Source organism: Melospiza georgiana, chromosome Z (genome assembly GCF_028018845.1).
Source record: "Melospiza georgiana isolate bMelGeo1 chromosome Z, bMelGeo1.pri, whole genome shotgun sequence".
In the NCBI taxonomy this organism is placed as follows: Eukaryota; Metazoa; Chordata; class Aves; order Passeriformes; family Passerellidae; genus Melospiza; species Melospiza georgiana.
Window position 1 is genome coordinate 34,394,039 of NC_080465.1, and position 20,975 is coordinate 34,415,013.

At 41.8% G+C, this 20,975-nt stretch overlaps 1 protein-coding gene across 1 annotated transcript; it reads right to left on the reverse strand.

Annotated features, from left to right (window-relative positions):
- Positions 1-447: 447 nt before the first annotated feature.
- SNAPC3 (small nuclear RNA activating complex polypeptide 3) lies at positions 448-20,430 on the reverse strand. Its single transcript, XM_058044200.1, has 9 exons — positions 20,201-20,430; positions 14,071-14,148; positions 12,796-12,880; positions 10,792-10,896; positions 10,129-10,278; positions 5,364-5,446; positions 3,976-4,140; positions 2,870-2,977; positions 448-1,321 (listed from the first exon to the last, which is right to left on the reverse strand). Exons 1-9 carry the CDS (start codon positions 20,416-20,418, stop codon positions 1,174-1,176), a joined length of 1,140 nt encoding a protein of 379 aa, XP_057900183.1. The 5' UTR covers positions 20,419-20,430; the 3' UTR covers positions 448-1,173.
- Between the last annotated feature and the right edge of the window lie 545 nt (positions 20,431-20,975).

The following is a 20,975-nucleotide window of genomic DNA, read 5'->3' on the forward strand; positions in this document are numbered from 1 at the left end:
GGTTGGTTCATTGAAATACACAGGCCAACAGCTGGCGGGCTTACTAGACAGGAAAAAAAAGAAACTTTTTTTTTTCCTAAAAAAAGCATGGATTTACATTCAGATGACTTAATACACCACTAGAAAGCAGTAAGATATGGGAGTGATCAATGGAGTCTCGCAAGTGCTTCAGATACCTGTGTTTCAAGACATCTAAGATAATCAATTCAGCACTGGCAGAATCTGCAGCTACAGGACTTCAACAGGATTCAGTTTGTCACTTTTCTGTGTGTGGATTGTCAGAGCAGGCTGTCTTCCCCCAACCAGAATTAGCTGAAGTTTTCAAAAGAAAGGCAGTTAGCTCTAACTTTCCTAAAACAAAGATTGCCACTAACATACTCTTAATTCCAGAAGACTTTAAAAAAAAGGAATATCCTCTCTTGACAAAGTTTCAGTTTAACAAGAGACTTGTAGGAACTACAAATTTGCCACATTTTAATTAAAAAAACATTACATTACAATAAAAGAATGATACTAAATAAAAAGGTTCACAATGAACACTCATACACTGTAAACAGCTGGCAAAATTATTTAAAAGGCAGGCTACAATTCACTAATGGTGAAATGCAGTTTCTTCTCTACAGAATCAGTCCTCAGAGTCAGAAACCAGGGACATCAAAGGCCTTCAGATGTAAGCTTTCATTTGTAGGAAAGACCCAAGAGTTTAACCAGCATTCTGAGCTTCTCTCTCAGAAAGCGTTCTCCTCCCTACAAATTCAGTGCCACCCATCCTTGTTCAAATATGGCAACTGCCAGAGTTTTCAAGGTAAGATATATACAGACCATCTTCTCATCCACAGAGGTTTACAAAGCCTTGAGAGCAGAGCTTCTTAAAGTCATGGTTTCTTTTGCCAGGTATTCTCAAACATCCATATTTACAGTCCATAGCATCCAAACTACTGGAATGTTGCAAAAGTGTATTACATTTTTGCATGCCAACTTATCTGTAAAAATCATACTTACTTACTCAGAAAAACACACCAGATAGTCTTCAAGTGCAAAGGGCTCCTTCCTGCTCACAGGAGAGGATTACACACCTAACATGAAACCCAGCAGTATGCTCAAACCTCAAGCTGTTCAGTGGTTTTAACAGCCAGAGCAACACATTCAACAATGTCCTGGCACATGTCAGTTTCAGTTGAAAATCCCAGGATCAACATAAGGATATGCAAGAAACTCTCCCAGTTTATTGCCTTCTGCATCATAATGGAGCATCCGAAAACAAACATCACAGAAGAAACAAGGATCCTCTGGTGCCAGACTGTCTCTGTTGGTTACCCACCTGCAGGTTACAAAACACAAGTGTATTCTTATGAGTGAAACACACTTGAGGCAAACATCTCAACATTTTACTCAGGATTGGGGATGGCAGCAACAAACAACAGTAATAATTTTATAAACACAAGGTTCTACCTATATTACATATCTCCTATCCCATGCATGCAGCTCATTTCCAAACTCCACACCCATTCCATGTCAACCCCAGCAGCTCCAGCAGCACTTCCTGAGAAACTCTCTAAACCTGTATTGCTGGTACAGTGCATTCAAAAAACAAAACAAACCAGGAATCTTCTGTCCACCCTTTGGCCATCTAAATCATAAAAGATAAATCTTTTTCTTCCTTAATGCAAGAAACTGTGAAATGGAGCAGATGTGTACTGACCCAAGCTCCTCTGAGTAATCAAAACCATTTAAGAGTCTAAAAGCAGGACCCAAATGATGCAGACATGAAAAGGTGAGGATTGCAGCACACTCCAGCAAGCACTGAAGTTAACATGAACACAAGTTAACATGTTTAAAGAGGGCCTGCCATGGCAATGAGTAATTAATTTATGATAGCACTCAAGAGGCCACGACAGCTGAAGGCCTCTGGTGATTACAGATGTTATCTGCACAGATTAGAACATACTGGACAGCCAGCCAAAGCAGCTCTGCTGTCTACGGTTTAGCACGTCCCCACTTAAGCTTAGTGCTTAATCCTGGTTTTAATTTAATGCATTTACATCACCTCTGGTAATGCCCTCCCCATCCCATCCTTCCCCCATATTGACCCTTTGGCTCCACCTCCCCTTATGGCCAAATGCCTCACAGATTATATTGTGAAGGCATCCTCAGGACTCTGCTAGGAACACAAGGATGGACTCCCATCTCAGGGGGAATTGGGTCTTTGACTGATTCCAGAGAAGTCTAAGGCCAAACAAGCAAGACAATGAAGACACAGTTGCTGTGTCAAACAGAGGCTGAGAACATAAGTTTTCCTAAAGAAAAAATATTCTGCTCTTTTAAGGAAAAGGCAGAAAATCACAAAGAATTCCTTCAAGAACAGCTGTGGAGCACACAGTCTTCAGGTAGCGGTCAGGAGTTTCCTTGGGGCAAGTTAAATGCCTTTTAAAAATCTCCAGATTTTAGTATATTAGAATTGGACAGATCTATACCTGCATAGATGCTAGATTAAACAAAAGCACTGTATGATTTTTGGTAAATTATTTTGAAACATGTATCTTGCAAAGGAGGAAAACACAGCCTTTTCCCCCAAAAGCAGGATTTTCAAAGTAATTGATAAGATAGCCAAGCTCTAGATATGGAAAAGAGCATGAGCCAAATAATTAATCTCTTACTCATTTAGTTCTTTTGAAACTGCTGCATCAATTCCAAACGAACACTACTTGCAGGAAGCCTTTTCCTGGTTAGACAGAGGTCAACTGCTTGAAGAGTGAAGATTATTCTTATTACGAAATACATACAGAGCTTTGATTTTTACTATTTTTTAAAGTTAGCAGCAGCACCTAGAAAGAATTGAGACAACAATAGCATCAAGAATGTAGCATACCTTGCTGTATACATCTTGCACACAAAACATTTTCTGGTACATAGCCAATGTTTCTTGACCAGCAAGGGATACAGATTCCTATCCAGACAGTCATCATGATGAATAAGCCTTGAGGGAAACAAATAAATACAACACATGCAATAAAGATGTTGCCATACTGAAATTTATCTGAACATAAGCATGGACACTGAAGATAGGGTATGATTTAAATTCCTATGTAAACTCTGACTAGACTTCTGCTTAACATTTCTTAACATAGATGAAGATCTGGAGATAGACTGCTGGTTGCATCATCTGTGGATTTTCTGGTCACAAGTAAATTCAGTTTGTGCAGTAACACAGAAGTCTTCAGACCATCTCCTTTCTGTGGTCTTTTTAAAGCTTTTATTTCCTATGCAGACTAACAAACTATTGTCAGGGGAAATCTTCAGATAATTCATGTGCAACATCTATGCTTTTCTCTGGGTTATGCTCCTTTTGGAAAGCACCATGTATTATGAACACTTTGATACATCAGGCTCCTGGGAACAGAAAATTGCTCACTGCAGACAACCACAGGAATGCTCTCTCTAGTTATTCACTGAGCAAAGTCTACACAATGGTTCTACTGTTGATGTGGCTGCCACCTCATGGTCACTATCACATCACTTCTCTTCCTGGCCTATCCATCTCAGCCCACTATTTCCATTCCTCTTTTATCTTTTCAGTTCCTGCCCCTCAGCTTCAAGTTCAAACTAATTGTTCAGTTGAGTCCAGCCACAGCCTACAACATTCTGCCCCCTGGTGCTCCAGAATCAGGATGTAAATCTGCCACACATTGGCTCTACATGGAAAGATCTTCACACTGTGGTTGCCATTCCTGTTACACAGCAGTCATAGCACACTAATTGCAAAGCAGTCTTTGTATGCAAATGAAAAAGAAAAAAACAAGGAAGATTACTCTCTTTCTTTCAGAGATACTCCCATGTATATGGAAGAAAAATTTAAGCTCTGCAGAAGCCAGCAGAATAATCTTACAGCAAATAAGTTAGTCTAACAAACATTCAGCATGTAATGAGAAGGCTTACTTGCATTTGCCCAAGGACTCCCAAAGAATAGTTACTTACCTTATATCTGTGATTATAATGATGTGTTCACAGTTCCCTTGGTGACAGTAAAGGTATGGAAAGCCAATTTTGAGGGATAAATCATTAAATACATAGTCCTCCATCTTGACAGACTGAAGATTTTCATAGCCTCTATCAAAAGATTCTGACCACTCTATAATTGTTCTGAAAACAGAAAGGCCATCAGCATAGCAAAGCTATGAACTGTGAATACAGAGAAAAGATACCTTGGGGACATGCAAAATTCTTCACTGAGACATGGTTAAATGATGGAAATCAAAACATCTGGTAGTAATTTAAGGTGATTTCACAGCAATATTACAACACTATAGAACTGTCCACTGTTCTTGTGAAACATCTGCCTTTCAGTCCTCACCAGGCAGCTTCCTGAGGAGTTTTAGTCAGTGTATGCTCCTGATGGCACCCATCCAGGGTCAGACTGTTTGCAGCACAATACTTTTCAAGTAGTCCAATAATTCAAGTTACTAGCAGGTTATTTTGCCCCCTTGGTTAATGACTTCATTTCAAAGTATTAAAAAGCTTTCTTTTTTGATTTCATTTTTGTCAAGGAAAAACACAAAGCTGACAAGTGCAGTTACATTTCCAAAATTTAGCACTGGAAGGGCTACTGAAAATTTCTTTCTGGCTTTTCAGCACACTTCTACACACAAGGCATCTAACAAGCTGTGTACTCTACGACAAGCCCTTCTGTGAAGACCACTGTTGTTCACAGACAGAAAGACAAGAAGTAAAATATGGATTTCCCTGAAGTCACATACAAAGTCTGGCAGAACAACAGGGTCCAACAGTCAGCTCTTCCATACCAACCATTTTAAACATTTTGATCTCCTAAATCTCACTACCGTATCAGCAATACCATGCTTCCTTAAAATATCAAATTTCTTTTCTGATCAGTCACATAGACCTCGTGTTAACTTTACAATTAAGGCATTCAGCATATTTTCAAGACTGAGCAGGACAACCACTGCCACACAGCTGAGCTTGTCTTTCTGACACATCTTCTAGCTCTGATACATCTACAGGCAAGTCTTTTGATTCCCATCACAAGTAGGGAAGGCACTTAAAAACCCAGTACAAAATGCCACCTGTCACTTTACAAAGAAATCCCATCTCAACAGAGCAAAACAGCATTTGCAGGTTAAAAAATGGATTCATACTCTTTTCAAAAGAGAAGTGAATGGAAAGAATAAGTAGAGCAAGTAAAGTTAAACTTCTCTAAAAACCAACTCATCATGGCAAAACAGCAGGGAAAGTCCATTCCAGCTTAATATTCTAGACATTCCAGTATCTGTAACACCACAAGTCATAAACAAAACAAATGTTCCTTAAGGTCTTTCTTCCTCAGTCAACATCTACAAATATCGTACCTGCTCAGATCTCTGCACTCCGGGTATCTTTTATCATTATAAAAGATGCCTTCAAAATAGAAGAAGGCAGATTTGTAGAGATCCTGAGAGACAGAGAGAGAAGTCTCCATTAGTGTTATGAGAGAATAAATACCTTAAACAAGAACATGTCAAAAATCCAAGCATGTTAGATACCTAAATTATATTAAGAGACCTCATTCTACAGGTGTCTAAGAAAAGTTCTGTTCTGATTGCAGATGCTGGTGTGACAAACTAGGCTCATGTGATTGCCAACTACGCAGCTACTCTGCTGATATTGTTCTCAAGCCAGTACGGGTTACTTTAATGCTCTTATTTCAGTCGCCATCACAGAAGTTATGGACTTCTACAAAAACACAGAACAAGAACACAGGCATCACTGCACAAACTTAGTAATTGCAAGGTGCTGACTTTAAAAAAAGTACAATATTTTAAAAAATTAGCAAGATGCAGTGTGTTTACTTTGGGTGGCTACCAGATACCTATCCACCTGCTCTCACTCCTCTTGCTTTCCAGGACTGGGGAAACAAAGTAAGACAAGCAAGCTCATGGGTTCAAAGAAAGGCAGAAAATGAGAAAAAGCAAAGGCTGCGTACAGAAGCAAAGCAAAAAAAAAAAAGTTATTATTCCCTACTTCCCATCAGCAGGTGATGGTGAGGCATTGGAATAAGCTGCTCAGGGAAGTGGTGAGATCAGCATCCCTGAGAATGTTGAAAAGCTGTGCGAATGTGGCACTCAGAAATATGGTGTCAGGGTTTGACACTGGCACAAGGCCAAATGCCCCCATGAAAATACACCTTCTCTGGTGTCTGCTGTGAGATTTTGACCAGGAATAAACAAAGCAGGCTCTCACTTGAAAAAAAGAAAATTTTATTAACTAAACTACAAAAACAATTACTAAACTACACACAAAAGAAAAAAAAGAAAACACGAGGAAAATGAAAACCTCACAAAAACACTCTCCTCCTCCTCCCCCCTAAATTCCCAATACAATACATCTTCCAAAATCACCAGTTCTGGGTCCAGCACCACCCTTTAGAATGCTCAACTTTCAGTTCCTCAAGAGGAGAGGGAGTCCTTCCATGTGTCGTGGTGGCCTTTTCCGTCCTTGTTCTGGTGCTCTCACCACTGAACAAGAATCAGGGCTGCTTCCAGGGTTGTCTTTTTAAGGATGCTTTGTCCAGTTCCAGAAAAGCACAGTATCTCACCTTCTCACCTTTGGGACATATATCCTCCCCATATTTTATATAGCCCCTGGGGCCGAGGGGTACCCACACTGAATCTTCTTTGGCTCTGGGACATTTCTCCCCCTGGACTCAGTCTCTGTATCACACAGAAACATGGCTCTGTCCATGGCTACACAAAAGAGTCCAGCATAAAATGCCACTCGATCTTCTCCATTCTTCCAACATCTCTCACTCTCACTCTCTCTGATCCAGACCTTCATCACTCGTCTAGGAAGGGTTCATGTTCTGTGAAGTTTTCATTGTCCAAAAAGGGTTAAAAACTCCTCCGAGTGGCTGGACTCCTGGCTGCACCCCCCCATCTCCTCAGCCGGGCTGCCTGCTGCCAGCACATGTTTACTCAATTTCAAGGTAATGGCCACAAACACAGGCTGCACTCTCTCTCTCTCTTTCTGTCTGTCTCCAAGGGGGGGGAACAGGCTGCCCATTGCTTCCCGGCATTTCTTTACTTCTTCCTTCCACCCTTGGGGGTTGCCAGGCCTACCTCTCTCAGGCTGGGCCGCATGGCTTTTCCCCTCCCCCTGCCCAGCCAGCAACTGGGCCGGGGGAGAGACCCAACTCCTTCCCGCCAGAAACCCAAAGAGAGACTGCCAGGGGGAGAGCCCTGCTTTTACCCTGTGTTCTCAGAGGTGGATCCAATGCCTAGTGGTTGGGCCAGATGGCAATAATCAAATCTGAGCACCCATTGCCCCATCCACAGCATCCCAGAAATCCTGTTTCCGGGTCAAACCATGACATATGGTTTAGAGAACACGGTGATGGCAATGGAGTTGTTCTGGCATCTGGAGACTCTTGCACTGCTGGTATGAGTGCCATAAACTGTTAATGATCTTTGATGGAAGAGAATGTTACAAATGGACTGTCTACATGTGACAAACTCTGTAATTAAGGAAGAATTTTGAAGGATGACAGATTTTCTTGTGAGACACTAGAAGTGAGGTGATTGGAACTTCCAGGATTGCCTGTTTGACTTGTTTACACAGATGTGACCAGGAAGTGCTCTCATGTGTAGCTGTGCATGTGTGCATGCATGTGTGCAGGGGACAGACTTCAATAATTCTCTGTCACCTCAGTAAGAAGTACTTTGTGTTCTGATCAAATGCACACAGAGTTAATGCGGTGTAGAGTTAACTTTCCCCACAGCAGCCCCTGTGCATGCTCTGCATTTTTGGCAAAGGGGAGTCAATAATACACCAGTGTCCTGGCTACTGCAAAGCAGTGCTTGCACAGCTTCAAGGCTGTCTCTCCAAGTCTCCCCAAGACCAGTGGGCTGGGGCTAGGTGAGAGGCTGGGAGGGAATGTAGCTGGGACAGCTGACCCAAACTGACCCAAAGGATATCCCACATCATATGATGCTGCACTCAGCAATAAGAGCTGGAGGAAAAGAGGAATGGGGCATTCATGGTGAAAGCATTTGTCTTCCAAAGCGACCACTATGTATGCTGAGGTCCCAGGAAGTGGTTGGAACAGAATCGTAGAATCATCAAGATTGTAAAAAACCTCTGATATCATCAAGCCCAACCATCAACCCAGCACTGCCATGTTCACCACTAAACTATACCCCAAGTGCCACATCCACACATTTTTGAACACTTTCATGGCTGATGGTTCCACCACTTCCCTGAGTAGCCTGTTCCAATGTCTGACCACCCTTGCATTCTTAATAACCAATCTAAACCTTCTTTGGTGCAATTTGAGGCCATTTCCTCTCATCCTGTCTCTTGTCACCCAGGAGAACTGCCCCCTTACCTGGCTATACCATCCTCACCCTCCCTTCAGATAGTTGTAGAGAATGATAATGTCTCCCTTGAGCCTCTTTTTCTCCCTCAGCAACCCTTCAAGGACTCAATAAAGATTATCCGTATTTATTCTAAATGGGAAAACCATGGACAACCAGCCACTCCATTATCAGACCAGTCTGGGGATGCTTATTTATGCCCAGAGGTCTCTTTTAGCTATTAACTCTAGGTTGCCAAAACATGGGAAAAGCAGACACTGCTTTTCCAAAGACAGGACTTCTCAGATCATCTGCATGAAGACACAGTAGTAGAGATGTGTTTTACATTCAGACTCTTTGATTCACTTCTATCTGTTACTGTTACTCTCTCTGCTGCTGGCACAATACAGGAAGGAGTGGCTGATACACCAGATGATCCTGTTGCCAGCCAGAGGGATCTTAACAGCCCAGAGAAATGGGCCAACAAGAATTTGGTGAGGTTGAGCAAGGAGAAGTGCAAGGTCTCGCCCCTGGGGATAAACAAGCTGATGTTTGACTCTATGCTGAGGGCCACTCAGCTGGAGAGCAGCTAGGCAAATAGGACTCAGGGAACCTGGTAGATCCCAAATTGAACATGAGGCAACAATGTGTCCTTGCAAAAAGGATAGCCAATGGAGCAGATGGGATCCTGTGCTGCATTAGATAAAATACCACTAGCAGGTCAAGGAAGGCGATCCCTCAGTTCCCCTCAGCACTACTGAGGCCATACCTAAAGGCCTGTCTTCAGTTCTTGGCTGCTTGGTCTAAGAGAGACACGGACATACTGGAGAAAGAGTCCCACAGGGGCCATGAAGATGATGGGACTGCAGCATCTCTCCTAAAAGCAGTAGCTGAGAAAGTTGTGAGTCAGAATCCTGAAGAGAAAGCTCAGGTAGGGGAATCTCATTAACATACACAATACCTCTAGGGAGGGTGCAAAGAGGATGGAGCCAGGCTCATTTTAGCAGTTCAAGTGACAGGATTAGAGTCAATAAGCACAAACTGAAACACACACAACTCCTCCTGAACCTCAAGGAACACTTCTTCACTGACACAGGCAACTGAATATGGACAGAGGTCGACCAAGGAGGTTTTGCAACCTCCATCCTTGGAGATATGTAAAAAATGTTGGGACATGGTTATGAACAGCTGGCTGTAGGTGGTCTTGCTTGAGCAGAGGGAGCAGACCAGATGCCCTCCACAAGTCCCTTTCAATGTCAACCATTCTATGTTGATATTCTATCTAATGTCATATGATGTATAATCAAAATGACTCAATTTCAATATTGTCAACTAGATGATTGTTTTGCTCATACCCAGAGAATACGTAGCAGTTTTGGGAGAGAAGAATAATCTTCATCCCTACATATGATTAGCATCCAGTTGCAAACAACAAAGCACAGTGGGATGGTCTGGCTTTTTATTATTAGTGGGATTAAGCTATTACCTCTGGTGTTTCAGAATACAGCTCAAAATAAAATTCATTCACAGGAATATACCTACGCAAAACTCACTGCTTCTGTTTCTATTTCCTAGCAGTAGCAATGATGGTATTTTTCTTGATATTGCACAAAACAGATCACTTGGTAATGCCGCTATGAAGTATTTACTTACAGTGCAACCAACAGGCAGAACCAATGCAGCTGAATTTAGTGCTGAAGACAAAACAATGAAGCAAAACTCTGCCTCCCCTTCTATGTTTTCAAGACTCCTACACATGTAGAGGGGTCCACATAGAAAGTTTTACCTTGCTGATGTGCTCTGGTGCTTGATCTGGCTGACTGCTGAACTCACCACCTATCTGGAGGTCACTGACACAGGAAATCGAGTCTCTCAGTTCAGTGAGCTTCTGGCTGCCCAGTACAAGGACTGTTTGGAAGGGTTTGTGATCTTTATGCTACAAAGAACACAGAATACAAACCCCAGATAAATTATAACTTGTCAGCAACAGCACTGCTCTTCATTTGACAGCTTAAGGTCATTACTGGCAGCATCTGGCACATCACTTCTCTGAACAGCATCTTGCCACAGCCTCTCCTAAGACAGGTATTTAATAGTTTTATTCAGGAACTCAAATGTTACATTCTCCATCATAAAGTGCAGAAAAGACACAAAGTCTGAGCTCACTTATCCGAAATCAAGAAAAAGTACTTTCGTTTTCGTGTATTTATTTTCAAGTTTTGAGCTTTCTGTAAAGTAAATTAACTACTATGTAATTATTGTAAAAGTTTTGTTATGTAAACCACTAACCGAATTAAAGCCAGATTCTGAAAAAGCCTTAAGAAATTATCAGAGTTGAAGAGTTTACCACATGTCATCAGTAGATTCACTGATTTTAATTGCTTGGTAGAGCAAGATATTATCTGAATAGGAAATAATCAGAATATAACCCAGAGAATTTCATACCAACCTTCTGAAATATAAGAGGATAAAAGATGTTCAGAGTTAAAAGTAGTTCTCCCTCCTCAATTTGATCTGTTGGATCGTCTGGCCTCCTTCCAGTTGCATGTGACTCCTGGAAAAACATATGCACACACACATATATATATTATACTGGCAACCATAAATATACACACACACACAAAATAAACACTGGACAATGGTCTGAGAAATGCTGAGGAACATGAATTCATTTTTGACTATGTAGCCTTCTGAATTGGAAAAAGCCTATTTCCTCCCAGGCGGAAAGGTGAGAAACTGCTCCAATTACTGACTGCAAGCACGTTTCTTCATTTCTCAGCTTTGTTGCAAGACAGCTGGCTGCTCCTTGGCTATTGAGATGCCCCACATAAAGGTATTCGAGGCTGTTGTCATTCTGCCCTCTTGGAACCCAGCTGCTACCAACTTTCACCACTGAACGCTTTTATATGTAAAGGGAGATTGCAACCCTTAATTTGGGAAACACTAATCTAGAAAATATACACAGAATGAAATATATGAAAATTACAGTCAGTGCAGCACTTCCTCTTATTAGGGAAGCTAGACATAGCTGAGGGCCATAATTTCTCCAAAATTGAAACCCAAAACGCAGCACTGCCCTTGCCACGGTACTGTGTATCAGAAAAGAAACAAATGATCCCTACATTTTCATCCTGCTTTGTGTTTAAGACACAGCCCAGCTGTGAAGGTACTTTTCTGTGGCCGTTTCCTCCTTTTCCAATAAATTAAGAGTGTGGCACAAACACCTCCCACCAGCATGGAGTATTCCTGAGATTTAGTAACAGGAACTTGTACTCCTGTAAGACTCAGAGATACCTGTGCTCTCTACTTTGCACCTGCCTTCTTCATGTGACACATTCCAAACTCCTGCTCTCCTCTTGTACAAAGGCATAGTGGTCCCAACCACAGAATTACTCCTCTGACACAGCTTGCTTAAAGAATGCAATAAATGACCATGTGCTCATTCTTTCAATGCATACTGCAGTATTCACTGAAACCCTCTATGAAGGTTTCTGCTGCTAATATTTTCTCAGATATTCCCCAGACAAAGAGCCCAGCAGAGCACTTGCATCATGTTGTTTACATAATGTGCCTGGATCTCCGAACAGCTGAAACATGGTAACTCTCAACAGACCAGGAAACCTCAAGAGGAAAAACAAGTCTAACAGTCACATGAGGTTCTTTCCTCACTACACTTCTGTCCCTAATTTTTACAGCAGTTCATGGCTTGCTAAAGCCATGGACTCCAGCACTTCATTGTCCCTGAAAGAGTTTGAAGAACGTGCATATGTGGTGCTTAGAGACACAGTTTAGTGGTGGATCTGGCAGTGTTAAAGGTAATGGTTGGGCTCAATGATCCTAAAGGTCTTTTAATCTTAATGGTTCTATGAACATTTATGAAATGAGGTTTTGCTGTTTAGGACTTCAATGGTTAAGAAGAAATCATTAAAAAAACCCAAACTTATTATGCACAGTTAAAAAATTCCAATAAGGCTTTTCAGAGGCTGATGACTACACTCTTGGTTCCTGGTTCCAGTTTAGAATGGCTGAAAAACTTGGTTTACAAAGCTCAAAATTAGGAATTTACCACCACTGTGCTGCTACTATTTTCTTCTCTCAGCCCTACTGAAACCAGCTCACAATCATTCACACATTGAAGCTGTTTCCAACACTGGACACAGCAGCAAAACATTACACATTTTATCTAGCTCTATGTCTACTTCTAAGTTCACAGCACTTAAAAAAAGAAGTCATATAGTGGTAACAAGCTCCTCCTTAACTACATCCAGTACTAACAGACAGTAAAGAGCAGACTTCCTGTCCTATCTTTCCATAAAATGTCTTTATCTTTAATCATTACCAGTGAACTTGTATCTGCAAACATTTACAGTGTACATTTCATAGAGGTGAATGAAAAAGCAACCAGAAGTTGGATTTTGGTTCCTGAGAGCCTATAAGATGACAGGCAACTTACCATCTCATAAGTAAGAGTTTCTTGTCTGCAAGCCCGATCCACAATAATTGTTTCTTCTCTCCTCTCTAAGGCCTTCTTCCGAATTCTGAGAGGCAGCAACATAAGACAAAATTTCATTCAACAATTTCCACTTAGAATTTCAAGCATTTCATATTTTTAAATGACATAAACTACTACAGAGCAGCTTTCAAAGAGCAGGATTCCGGTCTGTCTTAGTGGGACAGACTAACTTAAAACACTCATCTCCTGACTTTCATAAAACCTGAGAGTGCACAGGCCAGCTTGTGGGTTTTTTCCCCCTCATGTGCAAATGACAGGTGGTTTGTGAGTAATTTTACACTCACAACAAAAAACAGCAAAATGTTTGAAGAGGTTTTACTAGGACAAAACTCTTTGTGACTTTTAAAGAAACTGTTTCAACAATTCTTTCCACTTCAAAAAAATTGAATTCATGTTCAATCAAAGCACAAGGAAAGAAACAACCCACAAATATTACTTCTCAGCCCCACAGCATGGACACTTCAGAAAACCAAAAACCAAACCTTCATTATCAGTTGTAGAAGAAAGAGTACCGTAAGTAGAATACCTACTAAAATACATGCATTTAACCACTACATGAACACCCAATCCTTAACATCCAGGGAAAGTTTACTTATCCTCCAGACCTCCACAAGGGTTTTCAGTAACAATCAGGCTTAACACTGATCACATTTCTAAACACATTTCTTTACATTAGTGCTATGTAAAGTACAGCAAAGGCCTGAAGTGACCAAGTTTGCCAGCTGATAGAAACCTTACATATATTGGTTATCCTCTGAAATGCACCAGATATATCAATAAATTCCATGCACAACCCAAAACTCAACAAAACAGAGTGGGCTCAGATAAAGAGGTTATTGGGATACAGCAGCAGGACTTACAGTCTGGCTGTTACAGAGTAACTGAGAGTTACTAGAGGTATGAGATAGGTTTCTTTGCAGGAACCTCACACACATGATTATCAGAAGGCCCCTGCACACTCCAAACTTAGGCACTACTTCAGAAGCACCTAGGTTCAGAAATCCTTTTCCAACAAGAAAGAAGGCATATTCTGTATATCTTAATAAAAAAGTTCCTAAGCAACATTCAGAAGACTCATACCAATGATGCCATCATAAGCTGGTGTTTCTGCCCTTATGGCATTTCTGTAGGGTGCCAGTAAAGGGAACAAGCAGCCAGCCATATTTCCCAACCCACCCCAAACAAGGGTACTGTGAGAGCACTGTAACAGCATACCGAAGAGTGAGCAGACTGCTGTCTTCAGGAATAACATCTGGGTCCTCTTCTTTCTCAGAAGACATTAACATATCAATGCTAGAACAATAAAAAAATAACAGAATCACAGGATCGTAGTACAGTTTGGGCTGGAAGGGACCCTAAAAGATCATCTTGTTCCACTACCCCCAGCATCATTGGCAGGGACACATTTCACTGGATCAGGCTGCTCAAGGGCAGGTCCATCCTGGTCTTTAACGCTTCCAGGAATGGAGCATCCACAAGTTCTCTGGGCAACCTGTTCCAGTGCCTCACCACTCTAGACAGTAAACAATTTCTACCTGATATCTAATCTAAATCTAGAGCTATCCCCTTTGGACACAGCAGTGATTTCTCACAGCCTGTGCAGAAGTGCAGGAACCTGGAGGTGGTTTCACCACCTGGTCCCATATATGAGTTCCCATTTCAGGTTGTGCACTGCAGCACACCAGATTCAGAGGAATCATGTACATCCCCTCCTCTCCAGTCCTTCCCAAAAGCATTTTGCATTAATCACAATAAAATTTTATCCAGCTTAAAAATAGTCTGAGGAAAAAATATTTAAAACAGAGAACGGCTTTGAATCAGACTTGATTGCCTTTGTCTCTCACTTTTGCAAACTATATGAAGGCAGGGATTACTCCAGCGCCTAAGTCCACCTGCAGTTTGGATCCCAGAAAACTCTTGTGCAAACCCATCTCTTTATGGGACAAAACTACCACTGGTGAAGTCCAGGGAAACTTCTTGGACTATACCATTTACCCTCAATAACATTTATGGTTTCTTTATATTCTTTTTCATTATAATCTTACAACATTCCCCATGTCAGCAATAATATCACTACAGTAATGAATAACCCTTTGGAGTGGAACTGCATAGGAATTCAAAGTAATTGAGAAATAGAAATCTGGAATCAGCTGTTACCAGCTGACAAATAAGCAAAAGTCAGAGACAAAATTTTGATTGTGGACAGATGGCTTTGTTCTGATGAGCCAATAAAGTCATTCAGTATTGACAGTAAATATAAATTTACTATTGTTCAGTTACTTACCATTCAGCAACAAACAAAATTTTAAACTTGCTGTTTCACAGTTTTCATCTCAAACAGAATTTTTTTAAGTTAGTGAGAAAATGGGATTTCTCTCAGAAGCAGTATTTTAAAAGGAACTTTGCAGTAATGAACCACAACCTCCTGGAAACAGAATGGATTTTATCCTTAGATTCACAGTTGAGGAAGTGGAGGCAGAGACAACCATGGTAAGCCTGCATCAAATATAGACTGAAACACAGCTGAGAAATACTAATCTAACTAACAGAAAGATGGAGAACAGCAGTTTGTAGAACACAGTTCAACCTTTTAGATGGGGCTCTTCTCCAGGCAGCATAGTGCTGTTATGAGCAACCACATAATCAAGGGAAGGACATCCCCTGACAGACAAATCAACTCACAACTGGCCCTTTCTGTAAAACTGACAACATGAACAAGTTATCCAAAGACTCCTGGCACATGGATCAGTGATCCTATACACCAAAGAGCCCAAGTCACTTGAATAGGTAAAATATTCATATAAATATACCATTTTGAGGAAATGACTTTGTATTCAGTTTTTTAAACATCACAGGAACTATATGCAGGATCTGAAAATGTTTATTACCTACCATTGTGAAGTTGCACTTGCATCAAAGGTGACAGTTTCCCATTTCCCTTCTGTGCCAGAACCCACCAACAATATGTCAGAACCTACCAAAAATATTTGTGCTTTTCTTTTTCCCACAGCCCTAGGTGGGATTTCTGGCTGTGCTATCTACACCATGACCATTAACTGCCTGTTTCAGAGAAAAAACTAATATCCTCGGAAAAGCTGCTATATAGAGATACCATGTAAAATAAGCACTAAAACTGCTTCCTCTTTTTCCTTGTGCGGAATGGAAGGCAGATAGTGTAAAGGGATTCTGACACTGAACCCCTGACAAATTCCCATGGAAGCTTGCAAGCACTGGTACTGCCACTTCTCACTCCTGAAAGTCAGAACGCCCCAATTTCTAAAAGAAAAGCAGAGCACCCTTTTCAGTATTGAAAATCTGTCTAATAGTTAATTACATATGTATTGTACCACATGCCCTGAAGCCTGGAAAGGCTTTGCTGCATGGCTGTACACACAGGCCATGCCAGAGCTCCCCCAGTAACTCCACTGCTGCCAGTGGAACCACGTAAGCAATACTTGCTCCATTGTCCTGAGGAAGCCAGGCTTTACAAACAGGAATTATATGCTGATCCCTTCAGAAATGAAGGCTAAGTCAGTGTCAGACACCTAAGACACAGAAGTGTGTGCAATACAGAGCTTTCACTAGGAACACCTCACTCCTGACTGCTGCAAGCTTGGGATACTACTGTGTCCCCACCAAGACTACTCCCTGCATGCATGACAAATTCACCCAGTGCACTCAGTTATAGAGAGGGGAAAACACTGACCATGCTGTTTAATGGAAACTAAGGAGAAGTGTAGGATGGTAATGAGGAACAACAGCTGAAAGTGTCTCCTGAAAAAAGTCAAATGCCAGGTGTTATGTAAACTTATGTCCCTTACAAAGATATTTTTAGATGATCAGAAATAAAAAGGCTAAAGAGAACTCTCTGGAAATGTAGACTTGTAAGCAGACTACCAATGAAGTTTTCAAAGTCTGTGACTTTACTTTTCCTAGATAATCTAGCAGCACAACGAGTTTTCTCTTTTAGATATTCAAAGATATTTTAGTATTTGGCCTGATACTTTTTAATAAGGGGTTACAGTGTTCATATTACTCTTTACATTGCACATATTTTAAAGGTAGTACTTTCATCACCTTTGAGACACTAATACCACAAGACACTAAATACTAATACGTTAAGACGTTAATGCTAGCTTAATGCAGCTTTATAACACATCCCAAGAGATATTTACAACTACCCCCTCTAATAAAACAAGAGGGTGAATTAGGGCTGAAGTTGAATGAGGTACCTGCAAGCCTCACCTCTCTTGACCTACCTAAAACCCACAGTGATCTGAGGCTTAGCCTGCCCTATACATGCAAGGAACACATCACACAGAAGACAAAACAGAATAACGTAACTCAGCACCTCCAACATTCAAGGACTTCAGTCACTCAAGCACCAATCACGGATACCAAGGTAAACTTCTTTGCTTACAGATTCCTGAGGCATTTGAACAAAGCTCAGAATTTTACTTTTTTGACATCTTGGTTATTTAAGAGAATTATGATGGAGTCTTCCAGAAAAAGATACAATTTTACATCTGTTTAAGATGAAAACACAACCAATCTCTACAATGATAATCAGCATACCACTTGAGCAATATGCAAGGCATTCTTACTGAGTCAAATGCAAGTGAGGGAAGACACAAATTTTTTCCTGCATTCTGTTTGCAGAAATGTATTACAGGAAGAAAACAGAATTAAAAAACATAATAATTACCCAAAACCAACCAAGCAAAACAGCAACAAAAATGAAGCATCAAATAAACAAAAACAACCCAACAAAACAAATAAAAAGTTAAAAAGAAAAACTCCAAAAAGCCCAAAAAACAAACCAACAAAAAAACCCCCAAACCAACCAAACAAAAAAACCCCCACAAAACCCTCCCATAATAACCACATTGCACTGGGGTGCTCAAAGAGTTAAACAGCATTTAAACATGATCCCTGTCTCCTCACCAGAAGACCCTGCATTGTCAGGAGTACTTAAACGTACACTATGCAACTATTCTGAAAAAGATCTAATGATGGATATTGAAAAACTTCATCCTGAATCCATGAAAGTATATTTTAATCCTACCTGATTTTAAAAATAGATGTAGGAGTATCCGCATCTTCCTGTCTCTCTTCTACCCCAAGAAAACCTACTTAATTTGTCAGATGTTTCCTCAGAAGTAGAGTCAGAAAAATCCGTGTTTATATCCATTACGTGTTCAATTCAGCACTTATAAAATTATATTTACACCAGTAATAAATGTGATCCCAGCATACCATAGAACAGATCTTGGTGTAGCCCAGCGTTCTCATCTCTCCTCAAGAGAGGAATATGGGCAGTTTAAGGCCGGTGAGTGAAAGTGATCCGAGGTGGCGATTTGAGGTTGGCAAATGTGAAGGAGGGACTCAAGAGGCTAGGGACATTTAATTTAACAGCGAAAGCACATGGAGATTACAGATTGGGATTTCTAGTCTGAACAGGGGAAAGGTCACACCAGGATGTGCAGGTTTAGCTTAATTCTCCTGCAAAGCCAACAAAAGGCTGCCAGATGATCAGTTCTCTCCCCTTCATAGACCACCAGTCTTTTTTCTCTTTCCCAAATGACCACTGTTCACAGTACACTCAGCCTCAAGCAGACAGCATTGCTCTGTAACACTAGCAAATGCAGACAGCAAGTGAAATGCAGCAGGTGTAAACTGAAGAAAGCAATACAGAAGAAAAAAAGCAGAAGGAATGAGGGGAAAAAAATAAAGAAACCACCACCTTGGAATTCAAACGAAAACAGCAAAGATAGGTTCAGGCAACAGAGCTGCCACAGAGAATAAGGCACAGCACAGGAGCAATCAGGGACAATCTAGACTGGAAGAGCTTACAGAGTAATTGTCACAGTTTCTGCTACTTCAGAATACTTTTTTTTTCTTCGAACCAATATCATCCTTTATTTTTACTAAGTCTAGTAATGGTAAAAATTTATGCTAGCCACCAGAACTGTAACAGGTGAAGCACAAAGTTATGCAGATAGGATCAGAACTCTGGCATGTCTTCCTTACTGACAGACTACAGGTAAATAACCAACTGTGATGCTTTCTACAGGAATTACGGCCTGAAATCAGGCCTCTTCTACAGCTGAAGGACACTCACTATCCACGTGACCTGAAAGCCTTCCAGCCATCGCGTGTTATTTGCTGCTGCCTCAACACCCACAAAGCATTTACATACCCCTGACTTCACCACCAGCCCTGAGAAAAACAAGTCAGTGGAGGCTAAAGACCGAGAGACACTCAACAGGTACTGTATGCAGCCAGCTACCCGAACATTTACCTACTCTAAACGATGTTTTTAAGGGATTCAAACTAAAAGAGTAGGCTTAGATTAGCATTAGGAAGAAGTTCTCTACTGTAAGGCTGTTGAGGCACTGGAACAGATGCACTGGAACAGAGAAGTTATGGATGCCCATTCCTGGCATTCAAGGCCAGGCTGGATCAGGCTTTGAGCAACCTGTTCTAGTGAAAGGTGTTCCTGCCCATGGCAGGGGGATTGGAATAAAATGATCTTTCAAGTTCCTTCCAAGCCATTCTGTGATTTTATGATTCTTTGTTAATACAAACATATGCCTGGCTTATTTCTTCGTATAAGGTATATGTTTCATTGTACAACTGCTGTCTCCTAAAACCATTCAGACGTTCAGGTGCCCTAAAGTACTTAACCTGTACCATGTTACTAAATGTTTACCCATGCAACTTTAAGCGCCAAACTGTTTGTGCGAATTCGCAGATGTAACAAGGTTTCCACAACTGGAGCACTACCCTCCACAAAAACTGTTTGCCTTCACAGCATTTTTGGCCTCCAGAGATTTTGGTGACCAACTCTTCATAAGGAACTGTACTACAAGAGAAGGAGTATTCAGTACAAATGAGAAAGGGGCAAATTTGGACTGGGTATTAGGAAGAAATTCTTTACTGTGAAGGGGGTGAGGCACTAGAAGAATTTGTCCAGAGAAGCTGTGGATGCTGGAAGTCTGGCAGTGTTCAAGGCCAGGCTGAATGAAGCTCTAAGTTATTTGGTCTCGTGGAATGTGTCCCTGGACATGGCATGGGGCTATATGGCTTCAAGGTCCATTCCAGCCCCCTGACAGTCTATGACTTTGTATTTACTGGGGAAACAGAAACAAACGCGTGCCACAGGTCCGGAAGAGGCTGCTCTGAAGCGGTTTTGCCTGAGCACCTTCCGCTTCTCCCCAGGAACCGCCGCGGCGTGCGGGGACAGCACCAGCCGCCTCCCCGCACCAGCGCCAGGCGAGGCCACCGGCATCCCCCTCGCACCGGAGCCGCAAATCCCGGCCTGCACACAGCCGGCCTGCCTCACCTGCAGACGGCGCGCACCTCGGCCGCCGTGCCCGGCGCGCAGCCCAGCGCCGCCGCCACGGCCGCGTCTTCCTCCTCCTCTTCCGCCTCCGCCGTCAGCGAGAGGTCGGGCGGCCCCAGCAGCCGCCGCCAGCCGAGGCCCAGGGCGCCCACGCGGAACGCGCGCGTGTACAGCTCGGCCAACTCGTAATCGGGCACCACGGCCGCCATGGCCGCCATGGCCGCCGGGCCCGCCCTGCGCCCGGCCCGCCACACGCGTCACGGGCCGCGGGCGGGAGCGGAGGCTGCGCCTGACCGGGAAAGGGGCTGCCCTGCCTCTCCTGCCGGGCGGGAAACGCCGGGAACGCTCGCTAGGGAGAAAACAGCTCCCGAAACAAAAAAAAAAAAAACAAAAAAACAAAAAAACAAAAAAACAAAAAAACAAAACAAAAAACAAACAAACAAACAAAAAACAAAACAAAAAAAACCACAAAAAAAACCAAAAAAAAAAAAAAACCACAAAAAAACAAAAAAACACTAAGCAAAACAAAACATAATACTGGCACAGCTTAAGACTGTCCTCTCATTCTGCCGCTTGTTATCTGGGGAAAAAGACTGATTCCCACCTGGCTACACTCTCCTTTAATATGCTTATTCTCCCAAAGTAAAAACTTAATGCCTTGGTATGATGAAAAAGGCTAATGAGATACATTACCTATTATCTAACACTGCTCATACCAACATGTAAAAAAGGATATATGTATATATATATATGTGCCAATCATCTGGTAGCTCCC

Bases quoted from the DNA above. Each gene is read 5' to 3' on its own strand.
- SNAPC3 (XM_058044200.1), bottom strand. From the start codon at position 20,418: ATGGCGGCCATGGCGGCCGTGGTGCCCGATTACGAGTTGGCCGAGCTG. The intron at 10,897-12,795 runs GTAAGTTGCCTG...ATGTTTTTCCAG, and splicing joins AAACTCTTACTTATGAGATG to GAGTCACATGCAACTGGAAG. The intron at 4,141-5,363 runs GTACGATATTTG...TTCTGTTTTCAG, and splicing joins GAGTGCAGAGATCTGAGCAG to AACAATTATAGAGTGGTCAG.